The following is a 10,510-nucleotide window of genomic DNA, read 5'->3' as shown; positions in this document are numbered from 1 at the left end:
CCAAAGAAGTCTCCATGCACTTCAAGTACAGGAGCTGCTGAGATACTTGCACCATGAAAAGGATGGTCAGTGGGGAGCGGTAGAGATGCCTTATGGATTCTTTCAGCCCGTCCTTTGCAGAGTACTGAGGGCCAGAAACTGCTGCATTGTTGAGGCATTTCCTGTTCTAGAGCCTAATTCCATGCTATGGATAGTGAAATTTAGAAACAGACTGAGAACTATATAACTTTCTAGAATCTCCTTATCTAATGGTCCAATCGGCAAGGGTCCTTGGCAGTTGTAAAATAACCTCCAAATACTGGGAAATGATGTCCCCCTCTTTCTCATTGATTCCCTGAGGAAAGTGACCAGTAAGCCGGCATTTGATAGCAGCTCAACTGAGTCGCATTGCTCTGTCTTCAAGTGTTTACTAGTAATTTTGGATAACAGACCCAGCCACCCTTTATTAGAACAGCTTTTGCCAGTGCTTAGCTGCAGTCTCCATGACAACTTGGAGAGAGTGGGAGTGGCCTTTGTGGATATGTTGCTGAAAATCAAGATTGCTTGTGTGCTGCAAACTTTTGGAAAATATGCCCCATGGAGCTCACTTTTCATTGTCTGGAAACAAGTCTTAACCTGTGTCTCGGTGCCTGGCAAGCCTCACGTGTGGCTCCTTCCTGCCCGTGAACGAGCTGGAGGAGGTCTGGTGGGAGTGTCACGGCATGCCGATCCCGAGGAACGCCCTGGCTGCCTGGAGGTTCTGTCCGCATGCCTGGGGCACGCTGCCTGCCCCAGCATAGCAAAGCTGATCCATGTTATTTGGCGCTGCCTGAACACCAGCATGTAGAGGACATTAGGCAGGCATCAGAAGGACCAAGAGGAGTGGGAGAAGGAGAACGTGAGCACTGTGCACAGAACTCTCAGATGTAAATGATGCTGACTCGGTGGCGGGTTTAGGAGAAATCATTGTGGTTCTCTGGAAGAGCATGCAGAGAGGTCTGGAGGATAACAGAGAGGCTAATGAAAGTTTCTGCAGTTAACACGTTTGTCTCTGTGCTTCTAGAGTACAGTGTTTGGAAGTACAGTTGTCCCTTGAGTTATGATTGCTCTGACATACAAGTTAGGATCTGACCAGAATTTTAGTTCTAAGTTGTGACCGAAGTCTTGAGCATGACCTGAATATTGGTCACTTGTGCTCCCAGCTGGCCTCAGATGCAGATTTAACCCTTAAAGAGGTCTGGAAGGACTATTATGACATTCTTTCCTGTATGGGGTTCATTGAGAGGTCCTGGGCCAGTGTCTCTCTAAGGACGGAGATCTGCCTGTGCACAGCAGAGAGACTTTGAAGGCTGGGTAGAGGCGCTGTGCCTTCACTCGGCGGTTTGAGTTACTGCCAGCCCTGGGACTCTGATTGAGTTCATAAGTCGAAGGTGCAGTCTATTTAAGGTTGATTGCTACAAGATCCTTTTGTACCTGCCAGGGCCCACTGACCTTGTGAAGAGCTCTGTCATTTGCAAATATTCATAACCTTGGTCTTTCTTTTGTAATTTTATATGATTTTATGTCATGTTTACATAACTAGATAAGTGAATTTTTGAACTTAATTTATTTTATTTTTATTTGGTACCAGAGATTAAACTCAAGATGTTGCACTTGCCAGGCAGGCTCTTATGCCACTGAGCTCTCTCCCAAGCCCCTTCAAACAATTTTCTTTTTCTTTTTTTTCTTTTCTTTTCTTTTGTTTTCTTTTCTTTTCTTTCTTTCTTTCTTTCTTTCTTTCTTTCTTTCTTTCTTTCTTTCTTTCTTTTTTTTGTGATAGCATAGGGTCTACAGAGTCTTGCTACACAGATCAGACTCGTGATTCTCCTGTTTTCAGCCTCCCAAGTGCTGGGATTATAGGCAAGCGCCACTCTGACCAGTCTCAGTTGCCTTCTCAGTGCGCCCTGGGGGCAGGGCCAGCATGGCATGCCTGGGATCAAACCCTGGTCCCTGTGTCTGCCTAAGCAGGCACTTTAATCTGCTGAATATCTGGCCAGCCTAGAACATTTTTTAAAATGTGGTTATAGGTTATGTTTATATACTACTGAATTTATGATTCATATTCCTGTGCCTCTTCTTGAATTTGGGAGGAATCTAGATGGTGTTTCTTGAGTATAAGACAAAGTCAAAATAACAATGTGGAAACTAGATAAAAAAAAACAGTTCTTTTAGCTAATGTGTTTTAAAATGTCACATAATAATTGGAAATACTATCATCACAATATGAATTGAAAGGTTAACTTCTGCTGATGATGAAATTCATCTTAACGTTCAGGAGAAAAGTACTGTACCATGTGCATCTCTTGCTGTTACTGAAGTCCACAGTGTGTGTTTAGAGCTTGAGAGGGATGCTCTTGTATCCCATGCAGAAAGGCATCCCATCGTGCTGCACTTGCTACATTACAGTGATGAGGCTTGAGATCATGCTGAGCACCCTCAGTGCTGACGCGCATGTGCAGACTCCAGGAATCGTGTCCTCTTGGTGTTCCAAACAGTGTCCACCATATTGCCCCTGAGTGAGCAGTACTCATCTCTTCCTTGAGCCATTTCTACTAATAAAGCAGCCACCCACTCTTTCCACTGGGGATCATAGTTCTTTGAAGTTTGCCCTTCAGACCCTTGACTGCGCTCAGGTTTCTGTAAATAGCTAACAAAGGGAGCTTTTATCATTCTCCTCCCTGCCTTTTCTCTCAGAGGGCAGACTTGCTTGGGTCAAGCATGGTATGCGTGCTTCAGGCTCACAGCGAGCTTGTGTCCGCAGGTAGTTAGCAGCCTTCGCAACCCCTCACAGAGTTGGGCACTTAGTGCTTCTCCAAACAGTGGACTGACTTATTATTTGTATGAAATTTACATCAAATATTTACTATAAGCAAATTGCAAACTATGATCTTTACTTAATTTTGACAGACTAAATTATTATGATAGGATACTGGGACTAGATTCTAAATGTCTTCATGTCAACTTATTACTAGATCCAGTGACTGAATATTTTATGATTTGAATATTTTATGATTTGAATATTTTTTTGAATATTTTATTTCTAGGTCTTTATAATATGCGTATATGAGGTATGCTAATCACTCTACTCTATTTTTTTTTTTTTAACAGATTACCAAAATTGAAAATGTCAGTCATTTGTGTGATTTGAGAGTTTTAAATCTTGCCAGGAACCTTTTAAGCCACGTTGATAATCTTAATGGTCTGGATTCCCTCACTGAACTTAACCTGCGACACAACCAAATCACTTTTGTGGTGAGTACTCAAGGGGATCAGTATCTACTTTCTGGTTTTAAGGAAGTGATGCATATGTGACAGCCTTGTGCAGTAGTATTGTGTTTCAGCGTTGCTCTGTGCTTTCTGCTGTGTGCAATCCAGGGTTATTCTGTTTTCTGAATTTAAATGGTGGATGTTGTTATTAGGTGTTGTAATGTGGTGCTTTGGGGAGTACTAAGGTGTTTTGCATCCTGAAGGATAAATGTAGTAGAAACAAAATAGATGGCAAGTGCAGGGTCCTGAGTTCAATCCCCGGTACCGCAAAAAAACAAATGAAACAAAACAAAACAAAAAACAGAATAGAAATGTTACCACTAAATGAATCAAGTATCTAAAAGTGCTAAATCCTCTACAGTTTTGTCATGAGTATAAAATTAGAAAGAAAACCATTGGTGAATGAAAATTGAGGAACTGTTGCACCAAGAAGAAAAAGGCACAGAGAAGGGCAGCTGAGGGTTGTGGCGGTGCTATTGTCCCATCAGTGTAGTTTGTAGACGGCAACGTTGTATAGCAGGGAGAGTATTGCTTAGGGCACCAGAGCCCTAGATTTGGTCTCAGCTTCACCTCTAATTCACTGTGCAGCCTTGAGTAAATCACTTTAACTCTCTGAGCCTTTGTTGAAGTTTTTTCTAAAATGAAGGAAGGGGTTGGACTAAATTACCCTGAGGATCTCTTTTGGCTTGTTGACAAAGGAAAGACACACAGGTAGTAAAGAACTAGCACGTGAGCAGGAAAGAAAGAGTTAGATCATGGAGGCCAGACTTGTAGCAGAAGCCTCTGGATCTTAGGTGACCATGAATTAGATTTATGATTTTGCGGGATTTGGAGGTCCGCAGCTAACTGGAGCTGATGCTGAGGTACTTTGTATTGGGGCATATGTGGAGAGCTCTAGAAATAAAGGTGTTCAGCTCTATGGCATGGTACAGGCCAAGAGGACTTCTAATTATATAACATGAGTTGTTCTTTTACAAAGTTTCCTTTGTTTAACCCTATAAGAAAGTGGCATTAGGCTCTCCCTGGTATTATTCAAGCACTTTTAAAGGCAGCGTCTAACTTAACTCTTTTGGAAACACCTCATCCCTTAGGAAAGCGTGAAGCACACCACAGGTGGTACAGTGCAAAAGGCTGGGGGACCGCTGATGCCTTATCACCGGGCCTTTTTGTGCAGACTGGTTTCATTTTGAAGTTTTCCTGGAAAATTGAAGGATATAGAATGTTATATCTTTAAGGATGTTAGCAATAACTTCAGAACCTTCTCTAAGATGTGAATTTATCACAGAATTTCTGACTTTTATGAAGCCTTCTCCAGACTGGATCTAAATATTGAATCTGTACTATTTACTTTAAAAGACATCCAGATTGGGTTAATCCCTCGTGTTACTAAATCTCCAGAAACTGCTCCATCAGGACTTAGGACACCAGATATGGCAAGCATCTAGCTTTGGCAGATGGGAGCAGAAAAGCGTTTGTTGGCCCTCGCATATTCCTGCCTGTCTTCTGGCTTTCATTCAGCGAGTACGTAAGGCATATCTGGGAAATTGCTTGCTCAGTTTTCCTTTTAGCGTCATCTCTAATCATTCCTGTTACATTTTAGGCAGCAGCAGTAGCTTATGGAACAGAACGTTGTATTAATTTTAAAAGTTAAAGTACATTGGGACTCCTGTATATATTTATCATAAGTACAGTGCAAATTATTTTTAGGGAAATGTGAATATACATATAAGGATAAATAAGAAACTTCTTTCAAACCTTCAGTTTCTTTTTCAGTAGCTCTATTACTTAAAAGATCCCAAAAGACTTTTAAATTTGAAGACAGTTTTCTTCCTATTTTGGTCCAGCATCAATTATCATCACAGTTACTATTTTGGCTTTTTTTTTCTTTGCTGATTTTGATGTTCTTCAATAGCTGATAATCTTTTTTCTTTCTTTCTTTTTTCTTCTCTCTTTTTTTTTTTTTTGTACAGGGCCTCACTATGCAGCTCAGACTCATAGTGATCGTCCTGTTTTCAACTTCCCCAGCACTGGGATTACAGGCATGCGCCAGCACACTCAGTCTTGGTGGCTGGCTCAACAGGCCAGGGGATGGGGCTGGCACAGCGTGTGCTGCTGGGGATCAGACCCCAGTCCCTGCACTTGCCTAAGCAGGTGTTTAGTCCACTGAGCTGTTTTGCTGGTGCAGTAGCTGTCAATCTTTAAAGGAAGGACCATGTTAAGTAACTGCAGGATATGCTGCATGGTGGATCAGGTCTTGCTAACCATTGGATCTCTCTCTAAAATGACCACTAGTTTGTGTAACTTGCTGACTATCAAATTGGACTTCCCTTTAGGATGAGTGGAAGGAACAAAGCAGGCTTACACCAGAATTCTCAAGATAAGAGAGATTTCACTTTGGGGGACAGAAGGGCTTCAGTTTCTTTTGTGCCATGTGGAACGGCTGTTCCCTTCTTCTGAGTCTGCCTTTGCTGTGGTTTAACATTGCCCTGGGTAAAACACCCACCTTCCTCCTGGCTTTCACTTTCTTCCTGATGCTAGTTCGGAAAGCCGTCCTGAGGCCCCCAGTGGAGACTTCCTCAGCCAGTCCCCGCATATGTGCTTCTGTGTGACAGGATGGTCGTGGGTGGGTTGTGGCTGTTGGAGTGTAGCTGTTGAATAGCAGACTTGTCCTTATGCACCTCCCTGATCCCCTGATTGGCACAGTTACTCACAGTCCACACCCGCTGTGCGGACTGCGCCGGCTCTGAGCGTGGACTGCATAGGCTCGCCTTGAGAAACACTTCCACCTCCCCTGGCATCTTGGAGCTGTGGATTTCTTCGGCCCTGTCATCTCCATGAGAGCCCATCAGCGTCCTGCCTTCCTGAAACTCATGAGAAATGGCATCTGTCAGTGACATCTCTCTTGTTTCCACAACTTCCATGAATTTATTTATTTAATGTATCTATACTGCCTTATCCACTGAATCTTGGAAGATTGAATGTGAAACAAATGTATTACCTACACATGTTTTAAATAGAAACCTTCTCTGAGATTTCTGATACAGAAAGGTTTTTTGTTTGTTTGATATTCAGTTTCTTTGGAAATTTCATGAATGTCAAGCTAATTATCTTTTTAGTTTGTTGTCTTCCCCTCCCTAAAAATTGTGGAAAAAAAGAATAAATAAAAATTGTGGCCTTTCAGCTCTCTGAGCAGCACCATGGCAGTAGGCAAGAACAAGCACCTTATGAAAGGCAGCAAAAAAGGATCCAAGAAGAAAGTGGTTGATCCATTTTCTTAAAAAGACTGGTATGATGTGAAGGCGCCAGCTATGTTCTACATAAGAAATATTGGAAAAACACTCATCACCAGAACCCAAGGAACCAAAATTGCGTCTGATGGGCTCAAAGGTCATGTGTTTGAAGTGAGCCTTGCTGACCTGCAGAATGATGAAGTTGCCTTTAGAAAATTCAAGCTAATTACTGAAGAGGTTCAGGGCAAAAACTGCCTGACTAACTTCCATGGCATGGACCTCACCTGTGACAATGTGCTCCATGGTCAAAAAATGGCAGACCATGATCGAAGCTCATGTTGATGTCAAGACTACCAATGGTTATTTGCTTCGACTGTTCTGTGTTGGCTTTACTAAAAAACGCAACAATCAGATCCGGACGACCTCTTACGCTCAGCACCAACAGGTCCGCCAGATCCGGAAGAAGATGATGGAAATCATGACCGGGAGGTGCAGACAAATGACTTGAAGGAAGTGGTCAATAAACTGATTCCAGACAGTACTGGGAAAGACAGAAAAGGCTTGCCAATCTATCTACCCTCTTCATGGTGTCTTCGTCAGAAAAGTAAAAATGCTGAAGAAGCCCAAGTTTGAATTGGGAAACCTCATGGAGCTTCATAGTGAAGGTAGCAGCTCTGGAAAGGCTACTGGAGATGAGACTGGAGCTAAAGTTGAACGAGCTGATGGATATGAACCACCAGTGCAAGAGTCCAATTAAGATCCAGATTTTTAATAGTGATAAATAAAGTCCTATTTGTGATGGAAAAAAATAAAAAATAAAATAAAAATTGTGCAATATTTCAGACATTCCCTGAAGAACAGAAAATAATTTCCCAGCATGTATATATCCACTGATCAACTTAATAAATAAAAGCCCTTCAAATATAGTCAAGGTCTGGGGCCAGCCACATAGCTCAGCAGATTAAAGTCCCTACTTAGGCAGACTCAGGGGCCAGGGGTTTGATCCCCTGGCCTGCCTTGGTGGCCCTGCCCCATGAGATGGCAGTTGAGCCTGCGTGTGGTGGTGCACACCTGTAATGCCAGCACTTGGGAGGCTGAAAAACAGGAAGGATCACTACAAGTCTGATCTGTGTAGTGAGACCCTGTAGACCCTGTATTAAATACATTAAAAAATAAATAAAATAAAACCAAATATAGTTGAGGCCTTTTGGAACCCTTTCTCCATTGTATTTCCTCCCTTTGTGGAGGTAATCACAGGTCTGAATTGAGTGTCGCTTATTCTCATGTGTGTGTGTGTGTGTGTGTGTGTGTGTGTGTGTTTGTTTCTTATATTTTTAATATGGTAATTATGTTTTTAAATATTCTGTAAATGTTATTATACTGCCTACAACTTCAGTAAGTGCTTTTGTTAACGTTGTTTTCAGATTTATCCTGGTTGATAACTGTAGCTCTAATTCAGTAATCATCATTCTTGCTGGGCGTGGTGGTGCATGATTGTAATCTCAGCACTCAGAAAGCTGAAGCAGGAGGATTGCCCCAAGTATGAGTGTAGCCTGGGTTACATAGTGAGGCCAAGGCTAGTCTGAACTACATAGGGAGACCTTGTCTCAAAAAAAGTAACTGTCTTTGTTATACAGTATTCTACTTTATAATTATAATTTAATATTCTTCTTTTCTGTGACAGACATACCATTTCCAATATTTTGCTGCACAGTGGCCCAGATCACATTTTATACTTCTTCTTTTAGGGTACTTGTATGTAACAGTTTCTCTAAGTGAAGTGCTTTCAGAAGTTTTTGGTTATACTCTCCCATAATAGAGTCTACATTAAATGTAATTATCACCTGTGTATTTATATGGCTACAGTGTAAATAATGGAAGCAATTATTTCATGTGGACATGCCAACGTTGCCTTCAGTCTCTCCCAGCATGACCTAGTCTTTTCTATCTCATTAAAATATATTGGCCTCAAAAAATGTTGGCCCCAACCCAGTGATATCTCGACCAGTGAGAAGGTGGTTGCAACCTGCACTTGGACAACAGTGTGTATGGACAGGTACTTAGGCAAAACGTTGCCAAGTGGCAGAATCAGCACATCGTCCACTTCAGCAGAGAGCGCCAAGTAGGCTGTGCCAACTGGAATTTCCATCAAGAGGACGTGAGAGTTCTGTGGCTTCCCATCTGTGTTGACGCTTGATAGTGGCAGACCTCTTACTTTTGCCAGTCTCTTGTCTGTGAAATTTTATTACTTGAAGATTTTAAGTTTAGTTTTGCAGTGAGGTTGAATGATCTTCAGCTTTTTTCTGCTTTGATATTGAGATACTGCTTTTGTGAGTAGCCATATGCTGTGCCCGCGTGAATAGGAGGCTTTTCTTTTCCCTGTTGATCTGTAGCATTTCTTTTGTTTGTGCTGTGATGCACAAAAATTAAACTCATCAATAGTGTTCGTTATTGTTTCCACTTTTTGTATGAAAAGTGCTACCCTACATTCTGTGAACATATTTCTCTATATTGTTCTAATGAAAGCTGAATAAGTTTATTTTTACATTTAACTCTTTTTATATAATTGTTTAATGGTATATTTTAGATATACATAATGAGCATATTCATCATAAGGAATTTGTATCTGTACATGATATATTTTGATTTCTCTTCTTCCCAGTTCCCTTGCCTCCCTTTAACCCCCCCCCCCAATTTACAAAGCCCTGTCTGTGCTACATCACATGTCTCAGCAGCTTTCTGTCGTCTCACGTGGTAGCAGTTGAGCTTCCCAGCCTTCCCTGCCACTTTCTCTTCCCCTTTTCCCTTTCCTCTTGCCTCTTCCCCCTCCTTCCTCACCTCCAATTCACCTTTGCCTTCTCCTTTTCTCCTTCTTCCCTTCACTTTCTTCCTTCCCTTAAAAAAAAAATCTATTTGGCTTTATGTTTTTCCATATACAATCTAGAAATAGCATGTCAACTTTGATGAAAAACGCTATTTTTCGATTTGATTGGAATTTCTTCTCTCTTTCTTTTCTTTTTTTTTTGTGGTATTGGGGATTGAACTCAGGACCTTTCTCTTGCCAGGCAGGTGCGTAAGCCGCTGAGCTATCTCCTTGGCCCCTAATTGAAATTTCTTTGAATGTAAAAACAATTGATATTTTTCTAATATTGGGTCTTTCAGCTCATTTAATGATTTTGTACTTTTCTCCATAGAGAGCTTATATGCTTTTTGTTAGATTTCTTCTTATAGCTATCTTATGCTTTTTATTAGTATAATTTTTTTTTGCTAGAAAATAGATTTCTTACTGTTGCTAGTATATGGAGACAGCTGTGTTCATTGACCTGCTATCTAACAGTCTTGCTCCAAATTATCTTGGGTTTTTTATCAGACAGTTGTATTTTTTTTTTTTTTTGCAAATAATAAGATTTTTCTCTAACACTCAATATTTTTGTTATGTATTTCAATATTTGAATCACCTACGAGTTCATACATTGAACCCTAATTACCAATTCAGTGATGCTAGGAGGTGGCCCTTAAGGGTGACTGAGCGCCCAGGGCTGGTGCCCTCCTAGGAGCCGTGCAGAAGCTTGTCACCCTTTCCTCCGTGTGAGGACACACAGCAGGGGCCATCTGTGAGAGGTAACCCTTCCCTAGACCCCTGAATGTGATGACGCCTTGGCCTTGGCCTTCCCGAGCCCCAGGACCGTGAGCACTGGGTCTTTGCTGTTTATCACTTACCCGTCTGAGGTATTGGGTTATTGTGGTCCAATTACACTAAAATCATGTTATTGTTCTTCTGGCTGACTGAGCTAGAAGAATCTCAAGTCCAAAGCTGAACAGAGAAAGGCAAGTGGAAATTCTGTCCTTCTGCCCAGTTTTAACAGAACTGCATCACCAACTATGTTCAGTAGGTGTGGTTTATCAGTCTGAAGAAATTATCTCCTACTTTTGATTTGGAGAATACATTATGAATGATTACTGGATGTTATTAAAATATTTTCTTCTCTTTTTTT

General features: G+C 41.4%; 1 protein-coding gene across 3 annotated transcripts in view; it reads left to right on the top strand.

The window, feature by feature from the left end:
* Window positions 1-10,510, top strand: part of Lrrc49 (leucine rich repeat containing 49) — a 157,242-nt gene that overhangs the window by 22,453 nt on the left and 124,279 nt on the right. For all 3 annotated transcript variants that reach the window (XM_023712689.1, XM_004628769.2, XM_004628770.2), the window contains one exon: window positions 3,127-3,270. In XM_023712689.1, the coding sequence (XP_023568457.1) occupies window positions 3,127-3,270 (144 nt within the window). The remainder of the gene's footprint in view (window positions 1-3,126; window positions 3,271-10,510) is intronic.

This window comes from Octodon degus, unplaced genomic scaffold (genome assembly GCF_000260255.1).
Source record: "Octodon degus isolate 3935 unplaced genomic scaffold, OctDeg1.0 scaffold00026, whole genome shotgun sequence".
NCBI lineage: Eukaryota > Metazoa > Chordata > Mammalia > Rodentia > Octodontidae > Octodon > Octodon degus.
The sequence above is the reverse complement of the archived record's forward strand: the minus strand, read 5'-3'. Positions and strand labels throughout refer to the sequence as shown.